This window comes from Lissotriton helveticus, chromosome 9 (genome assembly GCF_964261635.1).
Source record: "Lissotriton helveticus chromosome 9, aLisHel1.1, whole genome shotgun sequence".
In the NCBI taxonomy this organism is placed as follows: domain Eukaryota; kingdom Metazoa; phylum Chordata; class Amphibia; order Caudata; family Salamandridae; genus Lissotriton; species Lissotriton helveticus.
The window spans coordinates 269,740,969-269,763,537 of NC_136070.1; the positions used below are offsets into that span (position 1 = coordinate 269,740,969).

Here is a 22,569-nt window from a genome sequence, read left to right on the forward strand (position 1 = left end):
TAACATTCCTCAAGTGGCTTGGCCTACAGTAGCTCACAATGATTTTCGTGATTAGAGTAGCTCTCACTACAAAAAAGTTTTGAGAGCCCTGGTCCAGCCAAATACTCACTTTTATGAAAAAGAGAACTATTTTTTACCTATCAACAAAAAAGGTAAATACAATATTCATGCACAACTACAGTTTTCTTGAGGTCAGGGCTCTAGTGTTTTGTAGCCAGTTTCCTGTGTTCCACTCTGTCCTCTCTAGCAATTGTGGTTATTCTTAATTCACTTTAGGCAACATTCAAGGTAAGCTACACTAGTAGTCAGTCTCAAGAGTCCACCCAAACTCTATGGTAAAGTCAAGTGTTCCAGTGCCAAAGTGCTGTCTATCAAGCAAGTTCCCCCGGGACCGACTTAGCCCGAATTCAGTCTTACCTGCACTTGCAGGATTGGCGAATCCGAAGTTCCTGAGCACGCGCCCTTTGCAGATGGCGGAGCGCAGTAACTAGTTCAGGTGAGTTCACTGCACGTGGTTCAGGCAGGCTGCACTCTGTAATTAATTAATGAATGAAAGAATTTGGTATAGCTCACAGCTAATTAAACTAGAGTATCCCGGCGCTGCAAGCCGCCAATTGTCAGGTCACTGAAGCATGTGTTAGTTCTTAAAAAGCCAGGTTTTGAGGTATTTCCCAGAGGTCAATTGAGATCAATCCCAGAGTTCCTCATACATGACCACACTCCAGCAGCGACTGGAGGTTCCTTACAGCTCCTCCTGGGAGTCCATCCCTCGATGGAGAGAAGGTTATGCAAAGTTCCTGAAGCTGGTTCCTTGTCCCGTTGTAGGTGCGTGTGGATTCCCGCAATGGCCTCACTTCTCTGGCGACGCTTCCAGTCAGGTCGCACTTCTTGCTAGTTCCGGTAACCCCTCTACCAATGACATTCAGGGGTCACCGTACCTTTGCTATACATACGCACCAACCTTATTGGCACAGCAGATGTCTGCATAGCAGCCCCTCCTGATATACAGGATCTCAGGCTTGTCATGTGCTAGGCTGCAACCTACTCCACACAGCAGTCTGTCCACGCCTGTCCCTCCTGGCATATGTTGTCACCAAATACTCACTGCACAGGGTTTCAGCCCGATTGCCAGAGTGGTAAGGGTAATTCATGACGTGGCGGCCTCACCTATCATACGGGTCACTAATACCTCACTGCACACAGAATTCGGTCTGATCAGCACATAGATGTCCACTGCAGCCCTCCCCTGACATACAAGGGTCACCAACAACACAATCAGTGCAGCAGACATTCCCCGCACAGGGAATCCACTCAATAGGATTCCCAATTGGACCTCACTCCAATGCTCTCCTCTTTCTTACAGGACACACTAGTCTAGGCAGGCAGGTGCTGGTGCTCCAGGTTCCAGGGCAGGTGGTGTTGGATTCCCTGGGTGATGTCCCCTCACTCAGCAGAGAGTCTAGCAAGCCTTGGCCCCCAGTCCTGGTCACAGGCAGAATTCTTGCAAAGCTTTTCCTCCTCACACAGCTGTAATGGTTGCTTGAGAGCTGACAATTTCGGGGGTTTCAAGATCCCCTTCTTATAGTCCATTTCCAGACACAAGAGGTGATTTAGAATTTGAGTCTTTGAAGTTCATGTTGGGTGCCTGCTTCCTTTTGAAGTGCCAACTTCTCTGCCCTTTCTGTAGTTTGTCACAGTAAGAGTGACTCCAAAGGTGATGGCCCCACAACACAGGCAGTGAGAGTGACTAGAGTTCACATCTGGATGTCTGCCACAGTGATGTGTATATCAAAAAGGTTAGCCCAGAGCCTTAGCCCTGCTCTTTATAATTACCGTATCTGATCCATCTCCCTCTGGAGATGTGTGCAGGGAAATACTTGCTCTTTGTTCTCCAGTGTGTCCCACCCAGTTTTGAGGAATGTGTCGATAACCAAATCTGTCTGGGGGAATTCCTCTACCACTTCATGTTTCAGTTGGGTCTCCCAAAATGAAACACATAGTCTGCCATGTCTTGTGCTCTTCACAGGCACACATACTCACAGTACATACATTTAATATGCACACACTGAACAGCACTGTATCTTTCATGTACTGCACCACTCACCGGCACACATACACCAAGCACATGCATTTATCATGCACACACTGCACAGCATTATATCCTTCATGTACTGTCGCACTCACAGGCACACATACATCCGGCACATGCATTTACCATTCACACGCACTGCCCAGTTTTGCATTAGCCTTGTAGTGTACCCTTCCCAGGCACACATACACCCAGCGCAGATACACCACTCCTGCTCTGTGCAGCACTTCACAACACCCATTGTAGGCTAAAGGGTAAGTTAGGAACACAGCAGCAGAACTTTCAATGAGTGAGCGTGTAGGCCTCACTCCAGTAACACAGATTAAAGAGGACCTGTTAACTCCTACTGATAACTGCACAATATGCTGCCACCACCGCTCTTGTGCTACTTAACTCCTGGTAAAGGCAGCAGTATAAATGCTGAAAGTATGCTGTTATCCAGTATTATGGGTGTCTTTCATAGATTCACATGCCTGAATCATTCCCCGTCGTCGAGACTGGAGTCTCCGGTACATAGAAAAGTAATGTCCTATAGACATATATAGAGAAAAGTAGGCCTAAGGGCCTCCCCTTAGTAGCCTATCTATGTCCTTTTGTAAAAAGGACCAAACTCTAGAAGAGAGCCAATCAGCTTACACCTCCCTCTAGAACCTTCCTGACAGGAACCTCAGTCTCTCAGATTTTCTACCGCACGTTGTGCTAAGGGAGTCTTCACCTGAGTTCTCCTCAGGTTTTCCTTTCTTCAACCTTATTTCTTCACAACTTGGATTAGTCTCTTCAAATTTGGCCATGGCTGACCCTGAGAAGAAGGGTCTCTTCAGGGCATGTACTTCTTGTGGGAAAAAGAGGTTACATGTGGACGACCAGCATAAGACATGTTTATATTGTCTCTATCCGGATCATTCAGCAAAAGATTGCAAGATTTGTAGAACCTTTTCTACAAAGACACTAAAGGACAGAGAAGGGCACCTTTTACTCTGGCTCAGCAAGCTCAAGACCAGGAGAAATCTGGAGTCTTCAGAAGAAGAGGAGTATTCCTCCGTTTCTTCTAAATTGTCTTTAAAAAGGCCAAGGGGGGCTTCCCCTAGCCCTGCAGACGCTCCTCTAAAGAAGGCTGTCAAGAAACCTTCTGAGGCAAAGTCTTCAGCGTCAGACAAGGAGGCTCACTCCTTCAAAAAGCCAGCGCCGTCGACGACGACATCGTCGACGCCCTCATCGGCGCATAAGAAAGCTGTGTCTCCCGTCTACGTTTCCACATCAACGACGACGGTATTGACGACGACGGCATCGTCGACATTTTATTCGTCGACGACGACACCCTCATCGACGGCGGGTAAGCCTGTGTCGTCAATTATTCTTATTAAAAAGTCATCGACGGCTCCAGCGCCAACGCCTGTGTCGACGACGAGCAAAGCACCGTCGTCATCCGTGCCGTCGACGAAGTCATCGTCGTCGACGAGTGTACCGTCGACAAAGTCATCGTCGTCGACGAGTGTACTGTCGACGAAGGAATCGGCGACGAAGAAGATGCCGACGACAGTGGCGTCGTCGACGAAGGTATCGTCGTCGAGGTCATCGTCGATGAAAACATCGACGACGAAAGCAAAGCCGATAGAGCTACAATCGTTCAGCATACCGTCGACGAAGACGGCGTCAACGCCTCAATGGAAACATTCGACGACGGTTCCATCGTCGATGAGGCAAATGCAGGAAATGCCATCTATGGATGAGGAGTCAACCAGGGTCCTGCCGTCGACGAGCCCTTCCATGGTAAAGAACTCAAAAAAGGCGATTACCCCAGAGTTAACATCCCCGCGTAGAGTGCAGGGATTGCCGCCATCTTGTCTCCTGCAGGATGAGGAGTCGGATGAAGAGTATGACACACAGGTGACTAGCCCATCCCATCTGGTGGTCAAATGCCAGAGCACTGATGAGGATTTTGATGATGTGGAGGTGACACAAGAGCATGAGGCTCAACAAACAGTTCAGACTCACGTTACGCCCATGGTATGTCTGCCAGCGTCTATAGTGTCTGATTTGCAATTTTTGATTCAAGATTACAAACAACGATTCCCGGAGTCCTCAGCACCAGTAGCTAGGCAGCCTCCTCCAGCAGTGGGGACGACTCCGTCTCCACGACCCAGACCGCCGGCATTGGTAATACATCAGGAAAGGGAGCAGATACAAGATCCTCCATAATCGGACGATGAGGAAGGACAACATGAAGAAGGGGAAATACAGGATGACCCTTCCAATCACGATGACGGTGATGACTACATCATTTCTTCTCCTGCATCCCCGGAGCCCGCTACCTCAGGTTCCCCTCCGGCAGACATAGGAGGGTTCCACAATCTGATGGAGAGAGCAGCCAAGAGGTTCCACATGACGATGGACGCTCAGGAAACTGACTGTTTCCTTTATGATTTTAAAGAGCCACTTAAAAGAACAACCAGATCGATTCCAATAATTGAGCATATTTGGAAAGAAGGCCTGCAGTTGATGCAGACTCCAGCCTCGGTTTCTACACTGGTTCCACGGCTGGACAAAAAATACAAGGCCCCAACATCGGCGCCGGCCTGCCTTACAGGGCACCCCAAACCAGACTCTGTGGTTACACAGGCAGCGCAGAAAAAATCCAGGAATCCCTCCTCTGCACTCACAGCTCCTCCAGATAAAGAGGGCAGGAAACTGGACAGTATTGGAAAGCGTTTTTCCACCACCTCGGCAATGACAGTAAAAGCTGCCAATTCCATTGCGCTGCTGGGTAGATATAATAGACAGCTGTGGGCCGACATCGCTCTGTATTTATCGGAGCTGCCAGATACCACGAAGGAGGAAGTTCAAGCCCTACTTCTACAAGGCCAATCTTCGGCCTCTGAATTAATAGACTGTGCTCTAGATGTGGCAATGACTGGTTTCAGACAGCTGGCATGTGCAGCTGTCCTGCATAGACAGGGGTGGCTCAAGTTTACCTCATTTCGGCAGGAGGTGTAATCAAAGGTCCTGGACATGCCTTACGACGGACAACACCTGTTTGGAGCCAAAATAGACGAGGCGCTACAAACAATAAAGAAGGACATGGACACTGCGAGAGCACTCGGTACTCTGCAATTTAGGAACCAGTCCTTTCGTTGGAACAGAGGCAGAGGACAGCCCTCCTACAAAGGCAGTTATCAAAATAGATCATCGTACTCTTACAGCCAAGGCAAGTCACAATACAAACCTCGCCAACAGCAGCAGGGCAGACACTCCTCCTTTGGAAGATCCAATTTCAGAGGAAAGAACCAACGGATGGTCACTGGTGGACGTCAATGACCTACTCCTACAGCCAGTCCATCCCTCATCCCCTTCTTTGAAGATTGGAGGAAAATTGACCCAATTCCTCAACAATTGGAGGAGGATAACAACGGACCGGTGGGTGCTCCAGTTAATTCAATTTGGACACTCTATAGAATTTCACACTATCCCCAACGACCCCTCCTCGCCCAATGCCTCACAAAAACCTGCGATTGCTTCAAGAAATCTCCATTATGTTACAGAAAGGAGCTATAGAGCGAGTACCACCAGCTCACAAGGGGAGAGGGTTTTACTCCAGCTTCTTCCTAGTTCAAAAGAAGGAAAAGAAATGGAGGCCCATTCTAGACCTCAGGGCACTCAACGCATTCTTAAAAAAGCAATCGTTCCGCATGGTCACGATTCAGGAGATCTTGGGGCTCTTAGAAGAGGGCGACTTCATGACGTCCTTAGATCTGCAGGACGCCTACTTTCACGTCCCAGTCCACAAAACCCACAGGAAATTTCTATGATTCGCAGTGACAGGGCGGCACTATCAGTTCCGCGTCCTCCCTTTTGGCCTCAAGTCGGCGCCCCGGATATTCACCAAGTGTCTCTCGCCGGTGGCAGCATACCTCAGACAACATGGCCATCAAGTCTTTCCGTATTTAGACGACTGGCTGGTGAAGGCACCATCCCGAACAGGCGCACTCAAATCCTCCAACGCCTGTTTGAATCTTTTCAAGCACTTGGGTCTAACACTAAATCAAGACAAATCCACTTTACATCCCTCTCGAGTTCTAACTTTCCTCGGAGCGACCCTGGATACAAGAGCTGCGAAGGCTTTTCCATCTCAGGAGAGAAAACGAAAGATTGTCTCTCTGGCCTCAACTGTGGCTTCAAGGAAAACTTTGCCAGTCCGTACCTTCAAATCCCTCTTGGGAATGATGTCCTTGTGCATTCTGCTCATACCACACTGTCGCCTCTGGATGCGTCCACTCCAAGAGGCCTTGTCCAAGCAATGGACGCAATGCACGGGATCATTCGAAGACCGCATACAGATCACAATGCAAATCTCCAAGGCACTGCAGTGGTGGAGATCGCTCCAGAACCTCTCACAGGGATTGCCGTTTTTGCTTCCAGCAACTCCTCATGTCATTACGACTGACGCCTCACTGGAAAGTTGGGGAGCAGTCCTGCAGGAATTTCAGATCAGTGGCAGATGGTCGGAACCGGAAACACAGCTCCATATCAACCTACTGGAGCTAAGAGCAGTCTTTCTAGCCTTGCAATCTTTCTTGCCAAGGATCAAGAACTCCCTTGTGCTCGTCAGGACTGACAACACCACGACGATGCACTACCTGAACAAACAGGGAGGGACGCGTTCGCTAACACGATCTCGCGAATCGCAAAGGATCTGGAGTTGGCTCATTCTCCACGGTGTCTCGTTGAGGGTGGAATATGTCCCAGGCAAGGACAATGTCATCGCAGACGCCCTAAGCAGACAGAGGTCCTCGACGCACGAATGGGAGCTAGACATGAGAACCACAGATCACATCTTCTCGAGATGGGGAACTCCGCAAATCGACCTGTTTGAGACCAGAGAAAACACCAAATGCCACAGCTTCGCAAGCTGGCATCCCCAGTCAAAGTCTATCGGAAATGCATTTTCCATCGATTGCGCAACATCTTTGCGTACACATTTCCGCCATTTCCAATGATTCCCAGAGTCATCAGGAAGATGAAGGCGGAACCATGCACCTTAATCCTGATAGCCCCTTTCTGGCCGAGGCAACATTGGTTCACAGACCTTCATCGCTTCTCTCTGCAGTCGCCGATCCATCTGCATCAACATCCATCTCTGCTCACGATGAGCAACAAGCAGATTCTACATCCGGATCTGAAGTCTCTCAGGTTGTCGGCCTGGCTCCTGAGTACCGAGAATTCAGCAATATGAACATCCCGCAGGATTGTAAAGACATCCTGTCCAAGGCAAGAGCGGACAGCACTAATAAGACTTATTCCCTAAAGTGGAAACGCTTCTGCATCTGGTGAGCGGACAAAGGTCTACGTCCATTTGCCACCACTCCAGAACAAATATTACCCTACTTGCTGCAGCTGGCGCAGTCGGGCCTTGCCCATTCCTCCATCAGGGTACATTTGGCGGCGATTTCAAGATTTAAAAGAACGTCTAAAGGGACCTCTCTCTGGTCTAATAGACTTATAAAACAGTTCCTTAAAGGTCTCTATAGATCTTTTCCTCGACCAAGGATCATACCTCCAACATGGCACTTGAATGTGGTTCTTAACCAACTGATGAAACACCCTTTTGAACCCATTCACAGAGCAGACGTGAAATACGTCTTGTGGAAAACGGCTCTCCTCCTGGCGCTTACATCAGCAAGGAGGGTCAGTGAGCTGCAGGCTCTCTCTATTCAAGACCCCTTCCTGCAGTTCCGGGATGATAGTCATTTTAAGAACTAATCCTAGGTTCATTCCTAAAGTTCCGTCGGACTTCCACTTAAACGAGCCTGTGGTCCTCAGGTCATTCTTTCCAAATCCCAGCACTGCTGCTGAGAGATCTCTGCACTCATTGGACCTTAAGCGATGTCTAAAATTTTATATTGACAAAACCAAACATTTCAGAAAATCTAACCAACTCTTCATAGCCTTCAGTAGGCCTAGGAAAGGTCTACCGCTGACCAAACAGAGCATCTCCAGATGGATCTCTTCGGCAATTGCCTTTTGCCACGACAGAGCCGGACAGCCATTGCGCTCTAGAATCAGAGCGCACTCTACAAGGGCCGTGTCGACTTCTATGGCACTGTTTGCAGGAGAGCCAGTTCTCGACATCTGCAGGGCGGCAACGTGGAAGTCGCCTCATACCTTCGCCAGGCACTACTGCCTGGATACAGAGCTGATGAAGGATGCTGCAGTGGGGCAGGCAGTGCTACGCCATCTTTTCCAGTAAGGTGAGCCTTCCTCCATCCCTCATCCTTTTCTGGTATGCACATTTTTCTGTTACTACTTCTGGCTGATATATCTATATATGTATATATATATTTATGCTGATGGTTCATAGTCGCATGATATGTAGTATCTAATGTCATGTATATGGTGTTCCGTCAGAAATGTGCACAAGATATTGCTTGCTACTCTGATTCAGGCATGTGAATCTATGAAAGACACCCATAATACTGGATAAGAAATGTGTTACTTACCTGTAACTGCAGTTATCCAGTATTGGTGTCGTTCATAGATTCACATGCAACCCTCCCGCCTCCCCTGGAAGGACTCACTTATCGGCCTATTGGTGCTACGCCTACTTAGCTTGGTGCGTACGAAAATCTGAGAGACTGAGGTTCCTGTCAGGAAGGTTCTAGAGGGAGGTGTAAGCTGATTGGCTCTCTTATAGAGTTTGGTCCTTTTTACAAAAGGACATAGATAGGCTACTAAGGGGAGGCCCATAGGCCTACTTTTCTCTATATATGTCTATAGGACATTACTTTTCTATGTACCAGAGACTCCCGTCTCGACGACGGGGAATGATTCAGGCATGTGAATCTATGAAAGACACCAATACTGGATAACTACAGTTACAGGTAAGTAACGCATTTCTTCCTAACTACGAAAGGAGAGACGAAAAGTGAGGGAACCGGTTTTGTGTGGTCATGGAATGTAGGAGGATGGGGATTCCCCCTATTGGAATGTGGGGCCCTCACACAATCCCGGCTGGGTGTCATGCTTCATCATAGCGCTGCTCCTCGTCAGTTCGGCGCTGCAATACCTGATGGGCTCCCTATGAGGGGCTCTTTGGCGGAGATCTTCTATTCCAAATTGCCGTATGGTGCGGTGGGGGTTAGGGGCCTTAAAAAAATCAAATCTATCTACACTTGGGTGGTTGTCTGCTAAAGAATGCCTTGATGAACCAACCTAATGTTTATTCTATGTGTAGTACCTGGTAAAACATGACCAACCCCAATCGGGTCTCTTATTCTGCTTCATCAGTAACCGGCAGATATGACACAAGGAAATACCCTGTGTAGTTTGCTGAATCAGCAACATGCCACCTGACCTACCCACTTCTGCAAACACCCTTTGAAATAGAAGATCTCCGCCAAAGAGCCCCTCATAGGGAGCCCGTCCGGTATTGCAGCGCCGACCTGACGAGGAGCAGCCCTGTGATGAAGCATATGTGAGGGCCCCACATTCCAATAGGAGGAATCCCCGCCCTCCTACATTCCAGGACCACACAAAACCGGTTCCCTAACTTTTTGTCTCTCCTTCCGTAGTTAGGAACAGCATACTTTCAGCATTTATACTAGTTTGGTCACGTATGCTGGACCTGTCCAAAAAGCCCTGAGTCCCTCTTTTGTGATTGGTTAAAGGCAGTAGCATGTCACAACTATGAGGGTAGCACTGTGGGTGCCCCACCCTGTCCAACAAGACCACAGTCCTTGAGACATGACTCATTCATGGCGTACATTCATTATCCATGCTAGCCTATGACAACAAAAACCAGCATTACGGATCCAGAAATCAGTACATTTGGGGCCCTTAGGGTAGGGATGCACGTCCATTACCATGTGCAGTTACAAATTCCAGCATGCTTGGGGGCGGGGGGGGGGGTGATGGCTGAATTAGTCCATGTCACAATCATGCCATGAGATCATAAGGTAGCTTTAACTCTAGCTAGCCCCACTATACTGCACACAGCATGAAGTGGCACCTTAAAGTACTTTTAACATATGGTAAATGTGCCACCAGGGCATCCTAGTACACAATACAGTGATGGATGGAATGCTTGAATTAATCTCGGCCACTGGTAATTACTCCAGGTGGCATCCCAGTCCATCAGTATTTTGCCACCTCAGTGTGGACCCAGCCATATGCAAATCAGTCTTGACCCTGTTCCAGTAGGAACATTTCAGCCCAATTTGCCTGGCCTAGTCTTCCCTGAACCAGAACACAAACAATTCTTAACATGGACTCCTGGATAGGTTCAGTGGAGACCCACGTGACACCACCGGTCTGTTTTCCCTCCTCTCAGTGATAAGTTATTGATTGATATATAGAAAATATTGTTATTTCAGGATTATTCACATTGTTCTTAAGGGGGAGTACACAACCTCTATTTGTTGGGGGCTGCGAGATAGAGCCTCCACATGGATCAACAGCCATCAAGGGGATTGAAAGCGCTTGCTCATAGAGAAAGCATGGCAGCTTCCTGGATGGACTAACAGTTCATTTGAGATTTGACAAGGTGACTAAGAGGATCGTCTTAACATTTTTTATGATTGTTAAAGCCAAGCACTTCAATATTTTTATTTTTCTCATGTTTATTTTATTTGCACAATGGTGAGTAACTTTAAAATATAAATGTTTTCAAGTCCTGCTCTGCCAGAAGCTACTTTTTACTTAACACACTTGTGTTTGTGGTGTATGCACAAACAGGAAGTAGTAATGTATGATTTTGGATTCCTAAAAAGCAACTGGTGCATGAGTTGTATTGTTTACATGCTGATGCCCCCTTGTTGCCTTTCCGGCTTGAAAACAAAGTTTACTTCTGTGTTAATGCTGAAGTGGATACATAGAGCCCTGGGGAACTATGGTTTCAGATGGTGAAGGTGAATAACTCATGGATTCTCACTCTTCTTTCTCCAGAGCCAGGCATATGAGTTCCAGTTCGGTTTGGAGTATGCATGGACCACGTGCATCTTTGCCGTAGTGACAACGTACAGCATCACATGCCCTATTATTGTGCCATTTGGTAAGTTCTAATGCATATACCAGTTAGTCATTTGTAATAACTCCAGATTCAAGGTACTTCAGGTGCACATTCACTGTGACTCTAACAGACTGAACTATGTGGCCCTATTTATGCACGTGCACACGCATGCACACACACACACACACACACACACACACACACACACACACACACACACACACACACACACACACACAGTCTGCATGTTCATTCCCCATGTACTGAACCATGATCCAATGCATTGCACTTTGTTTATAGTGCCCATATACACTGCAGTCTGTGCGTTGCATCCTCTGTTCTTAGTCAAAGCACATTGTTCATACTGTACTTCTGCATACACTGCACATCTTCTTAGGAGGTATAATTTATTCTGGAAAAGGATTAAACAACAATATGTTATTGTCCAAGTGCGGGAACGGGACACATCGTCAAACCCTGTATAGTCCGTCCCGATTTCAGATATAGTAGCACTTCTAGTTAAAGGTTCTATTCCTACGCCCTATGTTAATTATTCTGCCTGTGGTCCGGCTATATTCATCTTGCCAGAACAACATTCAAATATAGTAAGGCATAGCAATAAATTAACACAGCGCGAGGCACACAATGGTAGGACACCAACCTGCAGTATATTATTTTGGAACGTGGCTGGTTTGCGATCTAAAGTTAGCAATCACCAATGGGTTGACTTTGTAGATGACTTTCCCATACTATATTTCCAAGAAACCTGGCTGGAGAACGCTCTACATATCTCAATGGTTATAAGACATTTCATTCCCCAGCGATTGTCTCAGCACACGGGAGGATCAAGGGAGGCTTGTCCAATCGAGCGAACGTTAATAGGATTGAAGTTACGATATCGGACACTTATCACCAGATTGTATTGTTCTATGTGGATAAATAGCATTGCATTGCCCTGCTAAATTTTTACAATAATGTTCCCAAAGACCAGGTAGCAGGGGCGTAGACCAAATTACAAAATGACCTGTCTAAAATTCAGAACGTCACGACTAAACAATTGTGTTATTTGGGGAGGGGACCTCAATACTGTCTTGTGCTCAAGCTACAAGGGTGGTATATGTGGTCTAGCCTATAACGATGGTGACGACGATTTTGTACATTTTACACATTCAACTCTAGGGGATCTTATAAATTCGATTATTCCTCATTTGATATCGGATTTGCTAATGAACTTTGTTCACCTATAGTTCCATCTAAATGCACCTTCAATGGTAGAGGGTTGTGCTCAACTATTGACTATATTCTGATTTCGAATCAATATTCAAGTAGGCTGAATCATTTTGTGACACTTACCAACGCAATGAGCGATCATTTCCCCATAAGTATCACTTTTACATTTCCAAGCAACGTATTAAATGAAAAGGGTAGTTCGGACCATTTTGTACAGGATATTGCCCTAAATAAAAATAATGGGTACTCATTGCGCTGGTCCAAAGTGTAACCTATTAAGTTCACAAATATTCTTTTATCTAAATGTAAATACATTTTTTTAATCTGTCTTGATGAGTCATAGTCATAGTCAAGTTTATTTGTTTGATTAATTAAAATATTACAAAAATACATTTTAAAAATATCATCGGCAGTAAAAAAGCTTAAAACACCATGCACATAATTATTCTAGTATTATATAATTTAAAAAAGAAAAACCTAAATAATGTTTTCCTTAAGGTTTTTGCCAATCACAGCTCTCCACGCAGAGGTTCTTAAATCATTTGTTCAAATTTCCAACGATGTTAAGAGGAGTTTATTTGTGGAAAATAAAAAACATCACAAGAAGCAGAGTTGGTTCGACTCTGGATGTACAAAAGCCCATATAGAATTGAAAAAAGCCCTGCATAAATCTGTTAGAAATCAGGCGGAAATTACGACACCTAGAAGGGCCTATAGACACGCGCTAGGTAGCTATGAGAGCTGAATCTTTGCTGGCCTTACACAAAGCCTCCATCCTTAGAGACAACACACACTTCTGGAAGGCAGTTAATGCGTCGTTTTTAGCTCCCAGAGATTTGCCATCAATAGAGTCAACTAATAGAGAGGACCAATGGGTAGATCATTTTCTCAAATTGTACAATGACAATGAGCAGGAAGCACCATTGGCTGTGCCTAGACCATGCCCAGACTCAGAATTACGTAATCCCTTCCCACTAGATGTTCACTTTACACTAGGGAAAGTGCTTTGCGCTCTTAATACTTCTGTGAGATGTAAAGCACTGGGCTCTGATGGGGTCCCTGTCGATGTATATAAATCAAATCTATCTCTCTGGGGACCGTTATTGACCTTAGTTCTGACAGCATGCTCTCAACATGGTTTTATCCCATCCTGGTCAGAATCTATTTTGGTCCCAATTTTCAAAAAAGGAGATCGTAATAACCCTATTTGTTTTCAGCCTATCTCTCTTTTAGATTCCTCCCTTAAAGTGGTCGGCCGCATCTTACTTAATAGATTGCAGTTATGGGCCGAAGATGCTGGCGCGATCTCCGATATACAATATGGTTTCTGTCAGGGCTTAGGCACGATCAAACAGGGAATATATTTAAATTTATTGTTGGGTAAATACACGCGGGCCAAGCATGGGAAGTTATTCTTGGCCTTCGTGGACCTCGGCTACGCGTTCGATTGTGTCAGACATGTTAAACTGTGGAATGGCCTGCAGGAAATGGGAGTGGAAACTCCTCTCATAAACTTAATCAGGCAGCTATACTGTGATGCTCATGCTAGGGTCTGGTATGGGATCACGGGAGAGTGCACCGCTAAATTCCCTATTAGGAAGGGAGTGAGACAAGGCTGTGTTCTCGCCCCCTTCCTTTTTACATTGTATACTAACAGCCTTAGCAAAGTTTTAAATAATCAATGCCAGGATCTGCCATTTATCGATAAGCTTCCTATTCCAGCATTAATGCATGCAGATGATGCTGTTTTAATGTCCCGCACCCACTAGGACTACAACGAGTAGTAACCAGTTTTGCAACAGTCATGCTCAATTTGGTTTTGCATGTAAATACATCAAAAACACTTATTATGAAATGCAGACCGAAAAGTGTTAAATGTCGAGACATTTTCATTAACAACACCAAAGTGGAGTTTACCAACAGATTTTCCTACCTAGGCATCCATTTTGATTCAATGGGGAGCTGGTCCCACGCTGTCTTAACTAGGAAAATGTTATGCTCCAAAGCAACAGCTGCCCTAGTTAATTTTGCCAGGAAATTGGGTAGAAGACCGGTAGTCGAATTAATGCAAACTTATAAAGCCAAATATGTTACAACTGCCATGTACGGTGCTGGCTTCTGGTGGCTATGCTGATTCTCATTCCCTCCAGCTAATTGAGAATGCTTTTGTTAGATATTTATTGGCAGTCCCTAATAGTCCTACCACATATATTTGCCATGCAGAACTAGGGATTCCATACATATCTGACCTAATCAAGATTCAACCGATATTACTATGGCATAAGGTATGGTCATCAATATATAATGGTCTCAAGCGGGATACTATAAATGATTATTTAAAACTGCAAAATGTATTCTGTATACCCTGCCTAAATTACAACAAAAATGTTATGTTAGATATTGGGCATCCCGAATACTTTGTTAATCCAGGAAGAAGTGGATCAATCCCAAGAAAAACTCTGAAAGCAGATTGCCTGACTCATTTAGAGACAATCAGACTTTCCAAAGAAATTTGCAAACCTTTGGTCCGGGAAAACCAGATTCTAATGTCTTTTCATGGTATTCAACCATATTTGGTATATGTAACGGGGGGGGTACGACAGGATGTTGCTGACCTGCTTTCGCCGGGGGATTTTCCATAGACTTACAAGTTTTCCAGCCATGAATGATTGGTCTAGACCCACCCTGGGCATTTGTCCATGCAATGATATGTCCCCCAGTCTACAATGCACATTATTTTATTTTGTAAATTTGATATTGTTCCAAGGAAAAGATGGATTGTACCGATCTCAAAGATTTTAGGCCTGAGACAATGCCGACCTGCCTTCTTACCACTACAACTATTGGAGCATGAAATGTTTACTAGCTCTTTAGCAATGTATTTGAAATGTGTGATCAGATTTAGATAATCAATGTAGAATACAAACCTAGTTCACTTTTATCATATGACATTTTTAAATTGAATTTTATCTACATGTTTTTAATAATTGTAAAACAATGTATAAAGTGTGCTTTTACGGATTAGATTTTAAATCGAATAAAGCCTGTATTGAATTGAATTGAATATGTTATTGCCTATGATGCCATTGTGTTGTTTCCTACTCTATCTTCTAGTATGTTTTGATTGATTACCTCTGGTGCTGCTGTGTTTTCCATCAGTGCTGCTGCACTGTGATGCATTCTGTTCTTTGACCAGCCATTGGCAAGCTGGTGGCTGTAAGTGTTTTAAAAAAACTTGTAAACAAAACCTATAAAAAAATGCAGCCATACTTGCACAAGTCATGCTGTCATCCATGAGCAGTTGTATATCCTTCCTCTATAATTACCTCATTTCTAAAAGACTTTGTGAACTGAAACCCTCGTCCTGTTTTATAAGAGCTTATTTCTTTTTTTTAACTCTATGGGACTTTTTAGCTCTTCCTCCTTTCTTTTGGTTTTCTTTTGTACTACAGTGTAGTCAGACTGTTGCTGCAAAAATATGTCTGTAGTAAGTGACAGTAGGAAGTTGTTAATTGGCTGCAGTTTAACCAGACAAGACAGCCCTGTTTGAAGGGGGTGACAGAATTAATCTTATGCCTCAAGCCACCTAGGTACATTTGAGTGGAGCTGGGACAAGGCACATTAATGGACCTTTCCAAGCCTAGTGTCAGTATTCCAAAGATTCCCCACCCATTTCAGAACCCTAGTGCTCTTGCATTGATGACCAGGTCGGACTCTACATAAGTAACACTTTAATTTTTACTTTTCTACAGTGCTTTGGGCATTTCTTTTAAATTTAAAGCTTCTGCCACTGCCTTAGCTAATTCAAAGAAACCAGCTTGACATTATGGGCACAGGTACAAGTTTCACATTCTAAACCTTTTGGAAACATTAGCATACCATATCCATGGGGAACACATCAAGCCCATGCGCTCCAGTGGTCCTTTGTTTTTTAGACAACTGGATTACGCAAATCACTGTGCCTTCTTGCACTTCTGCACCCCTTGTCTTTCCACCAGATTCCGAATCAAAGTGAGAGGAGTTCATACAGTAGGTACAGAGGAAAACAAAATTGCTTCAAGCTCAGTGATGGCGGACAAAAAAGAACACAAGTAGAAACACCTGAAGGATACCAAATAGCAAATAACAGCGCTCAAGAGATCCTCCTACAAAGGATCCTCCTGTTAACAACAAGTAAGACACTAACAGCAGCTCAAACATGGACCTAGAACAACAATGCTTATCTGCTCTCTATGATCTGACACAAAGCACTAAAGCGAACACAGACCGATTACAGACCAAAATGGCACGTTTAAGAAATGACTTTAAGTACCTCTCCTCCATAATAGGTGAAGCAGAATGAAGAATAAATAGGCTTGAAGATTAGAATACAGGACCCAAGAAACAAGTTGATATCTCTTCAAAGAAAATGACCACTCTATCAAGAGAAATAACTGAACTTGAAAACCGAATGAGAGGCAACCTGAGAATTTTCGATCTTCTTGAACACGTCGAAAAGAATGCAGCTTCCTCTTCCTCTTTTTTTTTTTTTTTTTTTTTTTTTTTTTTTAGAACAATGGATTTTATGTTGTTGGTGCTTTCATAGCACGATTATCACCCGTGGCGGTATCCAGGTGCTCTGTAGCAGGTATGCGACGCCCGCCCTCAGGCCTTACTCGAACAGCCAGGTCTTTAGCTTCTTGCACAAGTCAAGAAAAGAAGAGGAGGTTCTGATGTGTTGTGAGAGGTTGTTTCAGGCTTTAGGGGCAAGGTACGAGAAGGTGCAGCTCCCTGCTGTGGTTTTGTGTATGTGTGGGGTGTGTGCTAGTGATAGACCAACCGAGCAGAGGTGTCTGGAAGGTTGATTGAAGGCAAAGCAGCTGTTCGGGTAGGCAGGCCCAGTGCTGTGGAGAGCTTTGTGGAGTGGTGGAGTGGAGTGGTGTGGCTCACTGGTTAGAGACGGCAGACCCGTAAGCAGAGAATGGCCCGGAACCAGGGTTCAATTCCCGACGCGGAAGGGTCGTGGACCCGGGTCAGAACGGACTCGATAATTCTCGCCTCGGTGCCTACTCTATCCAGGGAACACACTCGGCAACTCTGGGCATTAAGCTTGCTTCATCTCTACAACGGCCCCCCACAGACGCCGGGGATGCCTGGTTTCACCTTGGAGACACCCAGAAAGGGACCATCTCAATGAGGAAAATTGAATTTTGCCTTGTCATGTGTGCCTACGTGTTCCCCATCCTATGTTATATGTGCATGATTAATATGCATATGTTCCCTATGATCAAATAAAGACGCACTTATAGTTGTGTCCAACGTTTAGTATGCCAGTTACCCAGTCCTCCTGAAAGCAACAAGTATTAGGCCTATGTTGCCAACGTTTTACATCATGCACGTTAATTCATCGAATTGTCCCCGTTTCTAGGCCTCATGAGGGCCCGAACACCAGATTCAAGCTCCAGTCTCCTGAACCTGCTCCGAGGAGCGATGCAGCCCCTCCCGCATCCCTGACCCTTCACTTACTTCCTGACAAGCAGCACGGTGCCCGGCCTGGCTCTGCCTGCCTGACTGCCAAGAATATGTTATGCATACAGTTATCAGTGCAGCTCTCCGTCTTCGCATTCCTAGCTAACGAGCTGCATAAACATCTTCAGCTATAGTCTAGTCTTTCTGTCTCCATGCAAGAGAATTACTGAATTAATATCCATAGAAGATTCATAGTACACGCAATACATGAAGAATATATGCATGCACCAGTCTTAGTGTCAAGTAGCCTTTCCCCTGATGACTTTTAGATTCTATCAACATGTTCTCCAAACACGAGATATCAGATATGCTATAGGTACATGTCGTCTTGACCTCCCAGACTTTAGTCTCCTCTTCTAGTGCAAGAGTCAGAGCCCCCAGTTCTCTCCAGATACACGTCATGGTCCATTTGCGCGCACCACTAGGTTAAAGGTTCCAGCTGCCCAGGTAGCCCCCTCCATGTATCCACCCATTCATGACACTTCTGTGACGTTCTCATCACATGTCTTCGTGCACGCCCTGTGCACGCCTTCTTTTCACGCCCATGTGTTCTTATCTTTCGTTTGTCACTTGTTCCGCCTACTGTATGTAATGTAATTATAATGTTTTACTATATATACGATGTACTGTTAATGTGAAGCTGCCCTGCTGTCCCTCTCTCTCCTGTCCCGGCAGCTGCCGTCCATTTCATGCCAGGCTTTTCCGATCCTGTCCCTTCCCTTGTGCCTGATTAAAGCCTGTTCAACTCAGATACCCCGGATCCTGCCTCTTATTTATTGAGCTATCTGTTTTATTTAATATATAGAAAAATAGTACCGTAATTATTTATTTATTTACCACATAATGGCGCCCGAATAGGGACGAGCCCTTTCCCCACGCGCCGGCGATGTAACGCAGGCCCCCTGACCCTTCTACAGCCGTGACGGAACTCTACCGTGCACGTGCAGATATTTCTGCTTCAAGTCTCCCTCAGGCCCACGGAGGAGACGGAGACTGCGGTCCGGCATCCAGACGAGGCGGTGAGGAATGCGGTTCGTCCCGACCAGAGCCCAAGCCGAGAGAGCAAGGTCCGAGGTATCCGGAGGCCCACCTGTAACCGAAGCCCGAAGTTCGAAGCGCATGCGTAGTAACCAGACGTCGTAGCAGTCCAGTCCAGTCCGAGGCCTTCAGTTTCTGCTTCCCGGTGAGTACCGTTGCGGGGGAAGTATCTAGACAGGTTCATTAATTTGTCCCTGGTCCGATGGGTTTGGGTACACAGATCCAGTCCGAAGTATTCACCTAGGTGGATACGGTATGACGTGTCTCTTTATGAGACCGGTATGTTCTGTACTGTTTTAGCACTGCATCTAGTTTCTGTACTGTTGCATCCGGTATTTCTATTAAGTCTGTTCTCGAGAAATTCAAGTATTATGTTTTCAGTGTAGCAGGTAGTATTCTGTTCGAACTGTTATTCATGTATTTTTATGTCGTGGTATGAGTGATTTGTTTGCCATCTCATCACTGTGTTTATCGTGTTTAAATTCAAGTACAAGTCCAAGATGCCGCTGTTTCCTAAGTTACGTCAGATCAAAACCAGAAAAGGGTTACTCGAAGAATCAGTTCCTGTCCCTCCTAGGGACAGTCCTGGTCACTTTATGTACCACAAGCATGGCTTAGATGCCATATTATATCTAGACTTATGGGTGGATTACACAAAGAATCTAGAAGAGAAATATAGATGGCCTGTATCAGGAACATGGGATGCCGAGTGCATCAAGCGAGTAGAAGAAGCATTATGGAAAAAGAAAGCCCGACAGTCCCAGAAGGATGCCATAGAATTATGGCGTAAAGAATCTCATAAAAGATCCGAAAAAGAATTCAGAAGAGCAGAATTAAGTAGGGAATCCTCAGAAAGAGCCCAAGAAAGGGAACTTCTAGAAGAAGGTGAACGAGTTAGAGCAGAACAGTCAGATAGACAGAGAAATGCCCTTATTAAAGGTATGTATCCTCTTCTTGCCGAGGGCTTGCCGAAGGCAACCCCGGAAGCACCCTGTAATTTACCGCCACCCTTGGTCCCGACTAAGCTACGTCATAAACCGACTGCAGCTGAAATTTTTCTTTCGTCCTATTTGGACGATACAGTCCCAGAATATGCAAATCCTATTCCGCCTGCTCAACCTCAGCCTCCTGTTCATAATGTAATTCCTGTTCCTCCAGTCACTGGTCCCGGGAACCCTGTCCATGTGCCAGTACCCCCAGACCAGTCCACACCACGTGTTTTGCCAGTCACTTTACCAGCACATTCAGTATTAATTGACGATTCTAGTTCAGGAGGAGCGGGGGGAGGTGCTCCTACCACCCCGCCTCAAGTAAAACGACTGACGCTGAGAGACGCAGCGTTACAACGCACGCCAAAAGTGACTACATACGCAGACCTCAAGCGACACCTTACTGACTGCATATATGACTCAGTACCAGGTGAAGATCACATGATATTGTATTCAGTACGTTTAAGACGAGTTGCCAACTTTTTGGCCACCCTGCCCGATATGAAGGAACATCTAGACAGAATATATCATTTTATCCGTACAGGGGAGAATTCAGAAAGTATTCACGAAGCTATGGCACACAGAAAGGTCGAGATTCAAAGTATGATTCTGCAATTTATGATTAACTGTTTAATAAGAGAACAGGATTACCCTGATAAAGATAAAGACGAGATGAAAGCCCTGACGAGATGGAGTGACGATATAGCCGAGGGAAAACACAAGACTCAAGGTAGTATAGAGAGTATGTACAGGAAAATTCGTAAAGAAATTCTACGTATACACGAGAAAGAGAAAGCAATAAGAGCAACCGAGAAAGAGAATGTTTCTTCAGAGGAAGATGTAGACAGCGAGACTCCCGACAGAATAGCGTATGTAGGTAGAACTAGACTTTCCGGCAGACATTCATGTCTAGATTACAAGAAAGTTTTTCCTCATCCAGTACCAGAACAGTGTTCTCTTGAACAAGTATTCCAGGCTACAGATAAAATTCTGAAGCTACGAATAGGTTATAGTGAGCTTAGTACCATGCATGAACAAGAACTAGCCCGATCAGCAGTCCGATGGGTTAGTGACTCCGCCACGTTTCCAGATGAAATAGTAGCCCAAATGTTCCTGAAGCTGCCCCCAGCCGAGCAACGACTGGTGGGTATGTACATGATCCAGCACCTCATCACACTGTTTGAGGATCAGCATTCTGATCCAGGTCCTTTGTATGATGTACTGAACGAGTTACTCCTAAACCGATGGAAAGGTCTAGGTACCGATTTAATTAGTGTCATTCTAGAACAGCGCCACAAATACAGAACGTTCCTGAATCCGCATTTTGTTCCTGTTCCACCCCCAGTAAGAAAATCATTCTACATAGATAGACAGAATCCGTTACGAGAAGTACATCCAGTTAAGGGAGCGGGGGGTGATCTAGAACGAGTATTTGTTTACACCCCTATCACGAAAATAGAACTCTTAGAAATGAAAAAGTTAATACCCTGTCACGATAAAGATCCAGCAGGGTTCCACCGTGAATTAAAGGACATGCTCCGTATGGGAGAATACACGTATCCTGATATCATCAAAATGTTAAAGGTCCTGCTGCCTGCGGGCATATATGAAAAACTCAAAGAAAAAGAATGGGAGGTGGGAGAGAAAAAGATAGATTGGACCGCATTAGAGACTGAAGATAACACACGAGTTCCAGGTACCGGTCTTGGGGAAAAAGCTAAAGCATTGCCCGAGTTGTTAATACAAGTCTTGCCAAGATTACTAGCCACGAAAAAGGAAGACTGGGATGCTATCTCAGCCTGTAAACAGAAACAAGATGAAGACACTACTGATTTTTATTCTAGATTTGAGAAATGTTTCATTATTAACAGCGGCCTGAAAACAAGTAGTGAGTCATATCCACATCTTTTTGTTACTAAACTAGTTGAAAATTCTTTACCACAAGTTAAAAATCGAGTACTGAAAGTCGAGAGTACTTGGCAAGCTAATACTCCGTCACAGATGCTTCAGATGCTCCAGTACCACCAGAACAGAATCAGGGAAGAGCAAGAACACGAAAGGAGACGTATGAAAGACACGAAAATGAAAGTATTGGTTGCACAGTCTGTTCCCCAAGACAGTCAGAAGAGGGGTACGAATCAAACCAGTCATTCTGCAGTTCCCGTTAAAGGGACATGCAATTACTGTAAACAGCCAGGTCATTATATAAATGAATGTGCAGTTCTGAAACACAACATAGCTACTGGTAAGACGAAAGAGAGACCACGTCCGCCTAGACCAGAACATGTTCCGCAGAACACGCAAGCACCGCAGAACGCACAACAGACAGTTACAGTACCGCAGCCTATAGCTGCCACACAACACGTTACACAGCAGATGTACCAGTATGCACAGTCAGATTATCCAGAATATCAGCAGTATTCATGAAACAGCCTAGAGAGGGAGGTTGGCTTGCCTCTCATCGAGATTCCTGTAGATCAAGAGGCTCCCTATGTACACAGTCAAGTATTAGGGAAAGACAGAAAGTTTCTGATTGATACAGGGGCAAGTAGGACTACCATCAGTCATGACGAGGTTCCAGGGGCTCCACTCTCAGGCTCTAGAAATGTTTCCCTTGGATTTTCAGGAAAAGTCTATTGTTAATGAAATATCGGAACCAGTTTCCCTAGAAGTTGGTCCATTGTCCCGAACTACAGACTTGTTACTTACGAAAT

The 22,569-nt window shown here is 45.2% G+C and overlaps 1 protein-coding gene across 4 annotated transcripts in view; it reads left to right on the plus strand.

Annotated features, from left to right (window-relative positions):
- Positions 1–22,569, plus strand: part of TMEM63C (transmembrane protein 63C) — a 739,018-nt gene that overhangs the window by 642,461 nt on the left and 73,988 nt on the right. For all 4 annotated transcript variants that reach the window (XM_078659954.1, XM_078659953.1, XM_078659951.1 and 1 more), the window contains one exon: positions 11,027–11,132. In XM_078659954.1, the coding sequence (XP_078516080.1) occupies positions 11,027–11,132 (106 nt within the window). The remainder of the gene's footprint in view (positions 1–11,026; positions 11,133–22,569) is intronic.